Below are 14,656 nucleotides of genomic sequence, written 5' to 3'. Positions count from 1 at the left end.
TGCAGATCTAGAAATCAAATTTTTCACAAAAATGAACCGTAATTGTAGGACCATAGATTTTCCCCACATTTTCTTCATATTTTTATTAAATAAAGAAAATACTGATTATTTTTGTTGTTTTTATTAATTTCTAACATTTTATTATTTAAATATTTAATGTAGTAAAAATTTCAGATTTTTTTATTTAATTTTCATTATTGTTTGCTAAGATGTATAGATACTTGCCAATTGAAATTCAAATGAAATAAATGTAATTTTTTTAAACCTCCAAATTATATTAATAAAAATGCGATTTTGTGCATTACAACACTCATAATTTCAATGAGACATATGCTTAATTGTCATAAAACATTATCACACTGCATAAAAACGTTATGCTGCCCAATGTTTGCTTTATTTTATTTAAGCAAAAAATGATTTCTTATTTCTTTAATTTGATTTGGGGGTAAAATGACCTGGTCATATAAGATTCACCCCTGTACAGGGATTATTGAGCAACTTCTGCAAACCTGTGTCTGTATGATGCACGTGTGTATTTGTTATTTAGTATGTGGGAAGTGACGCCCATACACAAGGCTGGCACAGTGCGTTCCTATAGACTGGCTGGTGTGAGCTGATAAAGGGAGAAAGAGAGCGAGAATGAAAGCGCAAGTAATCTCATTAACTCAGTGTTATGAGTGAAGGCCAATCATGTTTAACTGGCCTGCGGGGATTCATGAAAACTACATAAAGCTCACTCCACCTAGATCATTAGAATACACACCTCACCAGTGCACACAAACCAATGTTGCCCATTCATACATGTTTTATATTAAGGAGTGAATGCTTGTTTCACAGAGGGCAGAGTGCATTACTAACATACTAAAGCACTAAACCTCATATGTGTTACGGTGATTTTGCTCTGCTTCATGCTGAACAAAACCTATTGACCGTGGTAAATTCACTTAGAGCCAGAACTATCCATTTTATAAAATGCAGAGATGCACCATATTAAAAATCTTTACTGTTTTGTCTAAATAAATGAAAATGAAACACTAAATTAGATTATTAGACTTTTTAAAGGAATAGTTTACCCAAAAATGAATATTTGCTGAAAATGTACTCTCCAAGATGTAGATGAGTTTGTTTCTTCATCAGAACTGATTTAGAGAAATTTAGCATTACATCACTTGCTTGCCAATGGATCCTCTGCCATCAAAAATCCATCATTAAGGCATTTTAACTTTAAACTGTTGCTTCTGGCCACAATATGAGTCCATAATCTATAATAAGGCGTTATCCAGTGGAAAAATCCAGCCCTTGTTGTCCTCTCATGTCTAAATCTACTGACAGAATTGTTTAGAACGGTTTTGGACTGTTTACGCTTGTAAATGGTGCTTGACCTATGTATATTTCTCTCCTGATTCAGAAGAGACAACTTTATCCACTGGAGAAAGCAATATTATGGATAAAGGACGCTACCCATAGGTGAAAGTTAAAAACATCTTAATGACAGATTTTTTTTCGAACAAACATGCAGCTTTTTGCTTCACAATGGATGGACTGGGCTTGTGTGGATCACTTCTGGATTATTGTGATGTTTTATGTTATTTAAACTCTGAATTCTGATGGCACCCATTCACTGCAGAGGATCACTTGGTTAACAATTGATGAAATGCTAAATTTCTCCAAATTGTTTCCAATTAATAAACAAACTCATCTAAATAAGCTTTAGATAATGGCAAAGATAATATTAATGTGAAAATGCAAGAAATCAGAATGTACAATTAAATACCCAATATCAACTAATAAAATACAAAATATTAAAAAAGCCTCTAGTATCAGCTGTCAATTGTTAAGGTGCGGTGAATGAATTCCGGTGGTCGAAAATCTGATCATTCCCGTATAAATCCATACAATTTTGAGTGAAGGTGAAAGAATGCGGATTTCACAAATGGTTCAATTTGGTCATGTTAATTCACCAAGTTGACCAACAGAGAGCTGCTTAGTTTGAAAGTGATTTCTATGTGAGCTACACTATTGATAATAGACAATTGTCCTTTTTTAATGAAGTATTGCAGAAATTGTATTGATCTAAATGTAAAAATAGAGGAAATGACAATTAAGTATATGATATGGTACCGATATGTCGTGCATTCCAAATATCACACAGTATTCTCTGTGAGTGTGCTCTATGTCACAGTCCTTGTGAAGGAGTTCCACATGCTGAACAGCTCATCTGAGTGTGTTGTGATTGGTATTATGTCTCAGGCGTTGTACAAATATGGGGTCGTAGCTTGTTTTCATTTCCCAGGCTCACACGGTCGACACAGTCCTCAAAGCCTAAGACAGAAGGTAAACAGACGGACACAAGGACGGCCCCTGTTCCCACAGTGACCTTTGAGACCCCAGTTTTGTTGTAGTAGTGTGTGTGTGTGTGTGTTAACTTATGAATGGTGCCATCAGGACAGCATCTTTATCCTCCTATATGTGCCTAGCATGTCATGCAGTTGTTTTCCTCTTTCTCTCTCTCTCTCAGGTGGTTGTTCCCACGCGGGTTGGTCAAGTGTATGTGTATGACACGGGGAAAAATGAACAGGATGAGTATGACGTCCCCAGACACCTCCCACCCACCCAGGATATCTATGACGTGCCGCCCACCCGCACCCAGTACAATCAACAGGTAAAGCATCACATGGCCCTGTGTGCACTGATTATGTCACTTTTGGTTATTTGATATGTAGGAATTTGTGGATGAGCCAGTTATTGATGATAATAGTCTTTAAGTGTATCTCAGATGTCTGCAGTGTGTGTGTGCGTGCATGTATGTGATAGATGATCATCACACACTCTGCCAGACTCTGGTGAAGAACCTCCACATTCATTAATAATACAAGCAAATGAAAATGTAAAATCTTTCTTTCTTTCGCAAATTTTTACTCGCACTTTCTCATTCTCACTCTTTTTTCTTTGTCACTCACTCTTACCTTTTTAATTTCTTTATTTTACTCTTCCTTTCAAAAGTAATGCTTTTTTCTTTTGCTTTTTTCCTTTTTCTTTTGCTTTCTTTTGCCAACTCTTTTGCTTAATCTCACTTTTGTTCTTTTGTTTTGTCTTTCCCTGTTTTGCTTTCTTTTGCTTTGTTTTTGTTCTTTCCTTCATATTTACTTCACTTTTCAGGGATTGTTTCACTTAATTTTGCTTTCACACTTCCTTTTGCTTGAATTTTTTATTTAATTTTATTGTCTTTTGTTTTTCATTTTTGTTCTCTTGTTCAAACTTTCTTTCACTCTTTCTCTTTCATTTGTTCTTGCTTTCACCCTGTCTTTCTTTTCTCCATCTTTCATTCATTTTCACTAGCTCTTTCTTCCTCTCTCTTTATTCCTGCATCCTTATATTCCTGTTGGCTCGATGATTGCATGCCTATTTTTAGATGAGGTCATGCATTACTTGAAGTGGAAGTAGATATTTCAGTGTCTGGAGGCATTTCAAAAAGAAGATCAGCATTGTATGAGTGTGTGAAGCAGAATATCCCGAGACTGCTGTGTGTGCACATGTGTGTGCATTGTGTGTATATGAGAGGGAATGTGCTGTCAGCGAGATCAGTCCTTCAGCACACACACACACACACACTAGGGCAGAGAGAGACAGACAAAGCCTAGCTCACGGCAAAGGCCACGAATACCCAGACCTCACAATTCCAACACATATGCAGCCTGCAGCACAGCCATACAGAGAGAATGAGAGAAACATGGACAACGGCAAAGATTTGAGCACATGCTGTAAATGACAGAGGAGTGGACTAAACAGGGCAGATGAATTGAGGCACATCACTTTGTCATTTTGTGTGCCACAACACAACAGTATATTCAGTAGAAGTGTATAAACACACATGGCGTAAAACAAACACAAAACAGACACTGTATTCAGAATTCCAGCTGATAACATTGTTTACTGGCACATGCTTTTTGTGTTATTTTAGCACTCAATTCACTAATCATAGAATCATCTAATTCACTAATCTAATTTATTGAATCAAGCTAATTACTGTAAGTAATGGCCCAAACATGGAAAACTAAATGCAGTGAATACAGTTTTCTCATTTTGTAGGCCGGTTTTGGAATGTTAAGTGATGGAGGATGTTACCATATATTGAAGCTTAGGGGAAAGAATCAGGTATTTAATTTATTCATGATTTAATGATGCAGCTCTGTACCAGAATATTTAGCATCTCCTTAATCTAGTTCATCAGAGGTTAGTGAATAAAATGCAGGTTTTTACACAAAAAGCCCATGCAGCAGCTGTTTGCAATTCGCTCAATTTTGTCACTCAATTTTTCATACCGACCAAAAATGCTGCAAGCCAAACCACTTCCACCTCAAAATCGCTCCCAATATCATTGTAACAAATCTGCGTCTCTCAGATTTGAGCGATACAGAGGAAAAACATGGATGTTCAATCAAATGGAGCTGGCACAGCGGCTGCTGGGTGCTCAATGAGAGGTTTTGGTATTCATGGGTTCTCCTGCCTTAGTCTCTGACTGCAGGCTCTCCTGGGGGCGCACAACAGATTGAGAGCCATTGTTTAGCCAGCATTATAAATGCTAATGGTGTTTGTGTAAGAGTGTGTGTGTGTGTGTGAGTGGTGCAGTATTGATATAAGTGCAGAGTAGACATGACTTCAGAAGTCTCCAGTACACATTAAAAGCATATATTAGGATTCTTCTGTGTAAATTTGTGATTGTTACTCGAGGTGTAAATTGTTTAAATGAATGGATGTTTGAGAAATGCATAGCATCTTGATCTTAGAGATCAAATACTATAGTTAAATACTATAGTATTTAAATGCAAAATCGAACATCTTCACTTCGTTTGTGACACGTATTTCTCTTATAAACAATGATTATTATTGCTGCTAGCAGGCATTTCTGAGAATCATCAGGAGCTCAGGGCAGTCCTTAAAATAATGTCTTGTACTGTATGACAACAAGAAGTCTATGTCTAACAGCTGCGTTTGTAATAATATACATTTCTGCCATTACAATCCTTAGAGGGCAGTTTGTGAATGACTGGTTTAAATTATTAATGCATAAGTATTAAACTGAAAATGTACTATTGAAATTTACCAGTCCCTAAGTGTGTCCGACACTTACTCTATCTCAGACAAAATTAGACTTCAGCTTAATCCAAATTCCCTTGACCTCATTTCACCCATATCAGATGCAGTAGTGAAAAAATCTAACTTTTATTGCTAGCACTATAAAATATTTATTGGGTTTTAATCCTTTACTAACATTCGAGTTTTGTGAGTCTTTGTGTGTATGTGTATGTGTATGTGTGTGTGTGTGTGTGTGTGTGTTTGTTGTTATTTTTTCTTGTTTGTACCAGTTGAGCTGCAGGCATTATTTGATATTTATATCAGTCATCAAAGGTTTGACAGAGCATTGGGACAGGAAGTCACACTTCATTTATAGCACGTTCTGAAACTCAATTCTGAATAGTCAATTCTGTTGTTGTAGTGTTGAGTGCATATGCATAGCTCTGTGTGTGTGGGTTTACTTAATTGTACATCTGGGGACGCCCTCAACTGGAAAACATTTTCCATAAATAAAATATATACATTTATTCTTACAGTAATCTAAAAGGGGTACTTGAAAACATTTTTAAGTTATAAAAACTACAGACGTGTATGATATGAGCAAATGTAAATGTGGTGAGGTTATACTATACCTGGTGCAAATTTGTCATACCTAAACATAAAAATGATGATTATCATATGTAGATATAAATAAATGTATGTGGATATATGTCTTAGTAAAATACATGAATTATACTACCATTCAAATGTTTGGGGTGGTTTAGATTTTTTGTTATACTATTTGGACAAATTAAATTGATCAAAGTCAGAATAAAGGGCTTTATAATGTTACAAAATATTTCTGTTTAAAAAATTGCTGTTCTTTTGAATTTCAAATTTTCTATTCATCAAAAAATACTGACAAAAATATGTATCACAGTCTCCACAAAAATATTCAGTAGTTCAGCTCAAGGATCATGCGACACTTAAGATTAGAGTGCTGACAATTCAGATTTGCCATAAGAGGAATAAATTACTTTTTAAAATAGAAAACAGTTATTTTATCCTATAATCTCTCCACATCAGTGGGAGTGTGTCCCCTATCGGGTGTACCTGTATTCCCTCCGACCCCCATTCATCCAACTGCCTCAATCCCAATTCTGCTCCAACATACACAAAAAATAATGGACGGAAGGAAGAGGGAGAAAAAGACAAACAAGGACAAAATATGTAGGAGAAGGTAGAAAGGAATCAGGGGCCCTGGGGTGTAAAATAAACAAGAGAAACAGACAGAAACAAATGCACCGCCCCTCCCTATTAGATTCCTTTCAACTAACACAAATTTCCAGTCAGGTCAGATCTAGTTATAGCCACAGATCTATGTCTTGAATTTGTATTTATTTACATTATTTAAACTATGAGTTTTAGGTGTATTTTTGACCCTGTTCCTCTCTCTGGGTCACAGGTTTATGATACTCCTCCCATGGCTATGAAAGGCCCACCCAGTAGAGATGGTCAGGAGATCTATGACACTCCACCTAGTGTGGACAAGAGCCAGCTGCACTACCAACAAACGGTAATACTCCATTCTTGTCAGACTGACACAAATCAATTACACTCTGGTTTTATGTCCACCTTTGATCTGCACATTAATAGGGGTTAAATAGATCCATATTCCCTGAAACAAAACACCACTGATGGTCTTACATTGGCAAAATGCATTCAGAATAAGTTCTGTAAGCGATTTTGCTACCTTTAGCCAGACTTGGCAACTGAATTAGGCCGCCTGCTACAAACACATCCCACCTCTCCAAAACCCTGTCCACTAATGACATCTCAACCAACCTAATGACAGGAAACCCTACAGTGTAAAATGATTCACATGCAGAAAGAATTTCTGTTCGGCTAGTCACACAGGACACCTATTTCAATAACATCTGCCAGGTAGTAGAGATTGTTTGCAAGCTGTTCCAAAAAAAATAAAAAAATAAAAATCGCTTGGAACACATTCAAACTGTGTTAATTTAGCAAATCCTAAGTGTGTATAACTTTTAAATTAATTCAAGAAGTGCACAATATTTGGATTCCATATGCACCCTTTTCACATTTAAGGAGTTTTAAGTCATTATAGTTTGGTAAACTTCTGTAATGGCGAAGGGAAACTTCAACAAATATGTTTTTGTGTTCCCATCTGCTCTAATAGCAAAGAAAAAAAGTCCACAAAAGTATTTATAAGGCTTTCCTAAAGTGGAAAAGATTATTGAGAGATTGATTATATTGGTCAGGAGTGACAAAGATGTCAAATCTGCCACTATCAGCATTATCTTGTTTCCTGTATTTTAATACCAAGGTCATAAAACACAAAGTTCAGTGTTATAAATGTATATAGATAAAAAAAAAAAAAAAAACTGCTAGATTTACGATGTAATCACAGTCTGTGAAAAGTGTCTATTGGTTATCATCCAATTTTAGACAGTGTTCATTTCCATTTCCTCTATTTTTACATTTAAATAACATTTGCCGACTTCTAGAGCTTAGTGATCTTTAAAAACACATAATTTAATAACGCTGTTAAATACCTTTAGAAAATTTCAAAATGCATATCCATTTTTAATATTTAGTAAACATAATGTTGTGATGCCTAAATTCACTTTAACATTTAAAATGATTATCAGCTTATCAGTATTGGCCATAATTTTAATATCTGTACATCCCTAATGAGTTCAGTTATGATTATACAAGGCTAGTTTTGGTAAACACATTATTCCTCTTTACAGGTATATGACATTCCTCCATCTGTCAGCAAAGATGTTCCAGATGGTCCAATCAGGGAGGAAACGTACGACATTCCTCCTCACTTTGCCAAGATGAAGAGTCTGGAAAATCAGAACCAGGCCTATCTGTCTCAGATCCCAAGCGGTCCCGAGCCTCCCATAACAGAGGACGTCTACGATGTTCCTCCTCCTCAGCTAATAGGAAAACGACTGCCTGAGGGCCAGGAGATCTATGACATCCCTGCCAGCCTGCGAAAGGGCGGTCCACAGGACCACCACCCTGCAGATGTTTATGACTTCCCCCGTGAGCGACCAGCGGGCGAAGAATCAGGCGATTATGTGTACGATGTGCCTCCGCAGGTGGTGCGTGACGCAGCGGCCACCGAGGAGCTCACTGTGAGCTTCAAACGCCTGTCGGCATCCAGCACGGGAAGCACTCGCAGTAACCTCTCAACATCCTCTTTGGACATGGTGCCGGTGCGCGAATCTTCTGGACCCAGCCGCCTGCTGCTTCTGGATCTAGACCAGGCCATGGAGCGTCTGTCCCGTCATCAACAGGCCGTGGAGAGCTCGGTGTCCTTCCTCATGTCATTCATCAGCGGGAACTGGCGCAGCCCCACTCAGATGGAGTCCAACCTCCCTGCCATCCGACAGGCTGTAGACCGCATTCGCATTGCTGTCAGAGACCTGCTGGAGTTCGCTAGAGGAGCTGTGGCCAATGCCACCCAGGCCACCGACCGCACACTGCAGACCAAGCTCAGCAAGCAGGTGCAGAAGATGGAGGAGGCCTTCCAAGGTCTGGTGAGGTACAGTCAGGCGCTGGACTCCTTGGACTGGTCCCCCGCGGTCCTGATTGCACCTTCTACAGGCACCGGTGGGGACGACCTAGACCGGCTGGTCATGTGTGCCCGAGGCGTTCCTGACGACACCAAGCAGTTAGCATCGTTTCTCCATGGCAATGCATCTTTGCTGTTCAAACGGACAAACAAACAGCAGCAACTGCCGTTGCCACCCGTTCCTCATACTGGTGACGTGCTGGGTCAGCTGACCAACAACAACAACATCTCAGCCTATCAGTCAGGCACACCTGAACGGGCCAACATCCAGTCCCGCCCGTTACCCTCTCCTCCCAAATTCTCAGCTGAGGAAGAGACTCCTGACAGGCCGCACGAGACGACAGAGGAGGGTTGGATGGAGGATTACGACTATGTTCATTTACAGGTACGCTATATAAAACCATTGCAAAACATTCATTCGTTTCCTGTTGAGAACAGGATCCAGGTGTATGTTCTCAACCGTTGTTGTTGATATGATCAATGTTCTGCATGCATCTCTATATGGGCTCTGCCTGTAATCCCCAATGTGTCAAGCCTCAGGCCTTTTCATCAATCACTCCAGATGTATGTGCAGACATGCGTTTCCTTAAAGCCCACATACATCTTCCTGTGTATGTGTGAGGTGTGAGGTGGTGGTTCTGTCAAAACTTCCAGTGAAACTGTGCAGATAAGATGACTTCTGTTCAATCACAGAGATATTTCTTCATCTTTTTTTCTTTTCAGTGGCACTTCTAGCTAATTTTTTCAGTTGGCCTTAGGCCAAACAAGAAAATATGAAATCAAAAATTTAAAATACTAACATCTTAGTTCATTTAGTATGCTTAAGGATTGGTCTAGCGGTGCAAACAGACCTCTGAGTATTGTTAATATTTATATATTATTTTTCAATATATATATTATTATTTGATTCTATTATAAACTGTATAATTTGATATTATGAAAACAATGTTATATATTATAGAGTATTTTATATTATTGTTTTTAAATTTGTGAAAGCTGTGACTCAGTTGTACTGACCATGTTAGCTTATTTCTACCGCACTGTTTTAGACAAACACTTTTTTTACTTAGAATAATTGTAGGTAATAATTGTAGTTTGAATGGGCATTTGATTTCTGTAATATTTTCCACAGCTGAAAATGGCTGCGTTGAGTTTATACTGATATTATACTGCTCCCTGGTGGACTAAACAGACATTTTTCAGTGCACATTATTTGAATTGAAAGAAGTGGATGGATGGGATTCACTGTAAGATGCATGGTGGTTGTGATTTTATTATTGATTGTTCACAAATAATTTAACATGATCTTGTACTCTTTTGCTTAAATGAAGGTGTTACTTACATTTGAACATGCATTACAATTGTTCACCCATCTATGCATAGAGAGTAAACTATTTACTATTTATTTAAATTTAATTTATTTTTCTATTTTAGGGTAAAGAAGAGTTTGAAAAGAACCAAAGACAGCTATTGGAAAAAGGGAGCATCAAACACAATAAGACTCTGCTGGAACAGCAACAGGTATATGAGACTATAACACCTTATTCATAGAACTCTCTACAAAGTGACATAATATTACTTTTGAGGGAGTTTAACAATTTAGAATCTCAAAAAATAGACAGTTATCACAGAACACGATACATTGAAGCCCTCACATATATCATGGTATTTATTTATATAACTTTTTATATTTATTATGCATTTAATTTATTATGAATTATTTATATACATTTATTTATATATTCCATGATTCATTACAAAGCTACATGTAGCTTTTTTATATAATTTATATACACGTCTTATATAAATACATAAATAAACAAATAAATTAATAAGTAATATGTAGATATTTGTAACAGTTTTTACAATTGTATTTTTGTTCATCTATTCAGTACACTATTACTCGGTTGTGTCCCCAACAGTTGAAGCAGTTTGAGCGATTGGAACAGGAGGTCTCTCGACCAATCAACAATGACATTTCGGGCTGGACTCCGCCCTCTCACTACTCACAGACGCCACGCAGTAAGCTGTGCATGGGCGACCGGCAGCTGCTGCTCTTTTACATGGAGCAGTGCGAGGCCAACATCACCACGTTCACCAATGCCATCGACGCGTTCTACTCCTCCATCAACAACAACCAGCCACCCAAAATCTTCGTCGCCCACAGCAAATTCGTCATCCTCAGTGCTCACAAGCTTGTCTTCATCGGAGACACACTCTCCAGGCAAACCAAGTCTCCAGAAGTTCGCACCAGGGTAGCCCAGCACAGCAACACGCTCTGCGAAAAGCTCAAAGACATTGTGGTCAGCACCAAGACGGCAGCCCTGCAGTACCCCTCGCCAGGGTCCACCAGAGACATGACGGAAAGGGTGCGGGAGCTTGCGGGCTGCACACAGCAGTTCCGCATGGCACTCAATCAGCTACTAGCCATGTGAGGTGGGGTGAACGTGCCCCGGGACAGTACAGGCACACAGCCTGTTTTAAACTCACTGGACAAATGTACCCTGTGCCACTAGCTTTTTATCTCCAAAAAGGACAAAATGATTAATGGGCAGAGCCATTGGTTGTAAATGAATCATTGTAAATATTTAAGTTGCTGTATGTCGGGGACAATGTAACAAGGCGAATGCAGACAGTTGAGGAACTTTTTGAACAAGGGAGAAGAAAGAAAAGGAAAATATCTAAAGAGTAGATTTAAAGCATTATGCATTATTATAGCTAAACTGTAATTATTGCTCTGATTATTATTATTGTCATCATTATTATTATGAGATGCTGACTAAAGGTGTTTAAAATTTTAAACGTGTATGTAGAAGTACAACCATTTCCACAGAAGATCAACAATGGAGGCTTTTTTAATGAATTGTGCCTGTTGGAAGCAAAAATGGCATTTATCGTTTATCCTCTTGCTGTTGCTGTTGTTCAAAGTGGCTGAACACAAAGCATGCTGGGAGTGAGCCAATTGGCAGACATGAGACATTCTTATTATTTACTGTGAGAGTACAGGTGACTTATTTACCCATATTTACCAATGCAAAGCAACAAGAAGCGGTGGAGAACACATACAATTTGGACTACTTTTGGAACATTATTTAATGAAATATTCCCTGCCTGTAAGCTCTCAAATTCCTGTTCATGGCTATGCCCCTCTGGCATGTTTTAGGCTAGTTTGAAAACATATCACGTCATTATTTGAGATCTGATTATGTTCCTAAGAAGAGCCAATATTTAGTCTTTCAGCATCATTTGACCTCCACTGCAGTGCCACATCCTGCTGGACAGGTGCATTGTGGCCACATCCTGAGTGACCCTGATTTCTTTTTTATCTTTTGTCTCTCAGATATAACGCACCACATCCAACATAGACAGTGCACAAATGGACTATATCCAAAACCAGCTTGTTTAAACTCTTCCTCCATTGCATTGGTTTCTGAATGGAGACCTGAACCACCTGCCTCGACTTCCCTTGCCTTGTCTTTTAGCTCCCTGTTGGTTGTATTCTAAATTTAAGAATATGTCAGAAAAGTAGTTTAATGAAACTTATTAAACTTTTTAAGTACTGCAACATGTTGTTGTGCATATAGTCAAAATCCTTATCCAGTTGAATAAAAAAAAGGAATGAAAAAAGCATTTAAGCCAAACGGTGACCTGATATATGTTGTACTGTTAATCTGTTCTCATATCTGTGTTCGAGGATTTGAATGATATTGACATATGTTACTGTAAATTGCATAACTGGAAATATATGTTTAATATATTTTCATTAAAAAAAAATTAATTCCAGTCCATTTTGCTATTAGTCATGTTTTTAGTGACCCATGTTAATTTTAAACATACATTTAAAATTAATCTACATTGTACATTTTCATTGTTCAAATAGTTCTCAATGTAATACAAATGTGCACTGACAATGCAAACTGATCATCATGCCGATCATATGTCTGGTATTCATCTGGAGCGAAACGAATTGGTCAAACCACCATTCACAGTGTTTCCTGTTTCTGTTTAGCATTTAGCATCCGGTTAATGAAACAAGGGTGTGCAGTGTCCCATTGCGCATTTGGTTCCAATACAAAGACATAAGACCTGTAAACCTCTGTATGATTGTGGGACAGCATTTAGCTGCAAATAAAAAGTGTAAAGAAAAGGTAAGGAAACAGACTGGAACATAACCGTATACCGCAGCAAAACGTGCATTATCTATACTGTGTTATAAAAATAATATGAGCTAATAATACTGCTGTCTGCAGCTACTAAATTCACAGGGTTGTTTGTATAAATTATTTTAAATGTTTTTCATCTTTCTAAAGATTGAAAGAACAATTTTTCATACTAGAAATGCAAAATACGACATGGAAAACAGACAAATTAAAGAAATTAAAAATGTTAAAAATTGTAAATAAAACAATATTAATCCTCAGTCTATTTATGATTATGGTACGCATTTCACAAGTTCGCACTAACATATAATATGATTGAGCAATTAGTAAGCATATTTGGCGTGCTGTCAGGAGGGAGGGCTCCGAGCTCGGGATGGAGCCCAAACCCAGAGAACTCCCCAAAAGAAGGTAATGGCATGGGACAGCAGCCGGAGAGGAAATTGGTAGTAGCCCCCCAAAAATATGCTTGTCATGAAGAAAAATGGGTTGTGCGAGGAGGCGAAATGGGGAGCACGATGGAAGGCCAGGTGAGGGACTCTCACTGCGTCCGAAGGGAGCTGCGGCTCTGCTGCACCGGAAGGGAGAGTCCCTCTTGCAGCCGAATACTTGGCGTGGTTTGAAACGTCAGATGCAGGGCTCTCACTGCGACCGAAGGGAGCTGTGGCTCTGCTGCACCGGAAGGGAGAGCCCTGTTCGATGCTGAATGAGCCATGAGGCTCGAAACGATGAAGGGCTCTCACTGTGACCGAAGGGAGCTGCGGCTCTGCTGCACCGGAAGGGAGAGTCCCTCTTGCAGCCGAATACTTGGCGTGGTATGAAACGTCAGATGCAGGGCTCTCACTGCGACCGAAGGGAGCTGCGGCTCTGCTGTGCCGGAAGGGGGAGCCCTGTACAGTACTGAATGAGTCTTGAAAACTCAGAACAACGGATGGAGGGCTCCCGCTGCGACCGGAGGGACCCGCAGCTCTGCTGCACCGGAAGGGAGAGCCCACAGAAGTGGCAGTATCAAATGAGCGGGGTGCTGCAGCGGCAGTATAAAAGAGCTGGGCACTGCTGCGGCAGTATCAAATTGAGCAGGGCGCTGTAGCGGCAGTATCGCTGAGCGGGGCACTGCAATGGCATTATCAAATTAAGCAGAGCACTGCAGCGGTAGTACCGAATTAAGTGAGGCACTGCAGCGGCAGTTTCAAATGAGCAGGGCACTGCAGCGGTAGTATAGAATGAACGGAGCCGGGCACTGCAACGGCAGTATCAAATTGAGCAGGGCACTGCAGCGGTAGTACCAAATTAAGTGAGGCACTGCAGCGGAAGTTTCAAATGCGAAGGGCACTGCAGCGGTAGTATCGAATTATGTGAGGCACTGCAGCGGCAGTATCGAATAAACTGAGCCGGGCACTGCAACAGCAGTATTAAATGAGCCGGGCACTGCAACGGCAGTATCAAATGAGCCGGGCACTGCAACGGCAGTATCAAATTGAGCAGGGCACTGCAGCGGTAGTACCAAATTAAGTGAGGCACTGCAGCGGCAGTTTCAAATGAGCAGGGCACTGCAACGGCAGTATCAAATGAGCCGGGCACTGCAATGGCAGTATCAAATGAGCCGGGCACTGCAACGGCAGTATCAAATTGAGCAGGGCACTGCAGCGGCAGTATCAAATTATGCGAGGCACGGCAGCGGCAGTATCGAATTATGCAAGGCACTGCAGCGGCAGTATTGAATGAGCGGAGCAGGGCACTGCAGTGGCAGTATCAAATTAAGTGAGGCACTACAGCAGCAGTTTCAAATGAGCAGGGCACTGCAGCGGTAGTATCGAATTATGTGAGGCACTGC

General features: G+C 39.5%; 1 protein-coding gene across 3 annotated transcripts in view; it reads left to right on the top strand.

The window, feature by feature from the left end:
• The window catches only part of LOC306888569 (breast cancer anti-estrogen resistance protein 1-like), a 97,071-nt gene extending 84,620 nt beyond the window's left edge, over window positions 1-12,451 (top strand). For all 3 annotated transcript variants that reach the window (XM_079446976.1, XM_079446974.1, XM_079446975.1), the window contains 5 exons: window positions 2,519-2,662; window positions 6,521-6,631; window positions 7,833-9,050; window positions 10,100-10,186; window positions 10,588-12,451. In XM_079446976.1, the coding sequence (XP_079303102.1) occupies window positions 2,519-2,662; window positions 6,521-6,631; window positions 7,833-9,050; window positions 10,100-10,186; window positions 10,588-11,100 (2,073 nt within the window). In that variant the 3' untranslated portion in view covers window positions 11,101-12,451. The remainder of the gene's footprint in view (window positions 1-2,518; window positions 2,663-6,520; window positions 6,632-7,832; window positions 9,051-10,099; window positions 10,187-10,587) is intronic.
• Window positions 12,452-14,656: the final 2,205 nt, after the last annotated feature.

The sequence above is a fragment of the Barbus barbus genome (assembly GCF_936440315.1).
Source record: "Barbus barbus genome assembly, chromosome: 22".
Classification (NCBI taxonomy): Eukaryota; Metazoa; Chordata; class Actinopteri; order Cypriniformes; family Cyprinidae; genus Barbus; species Barbus barbus.
This window is presented reverse-complemented; position numbering and strand designations above follow the sequence as displayed.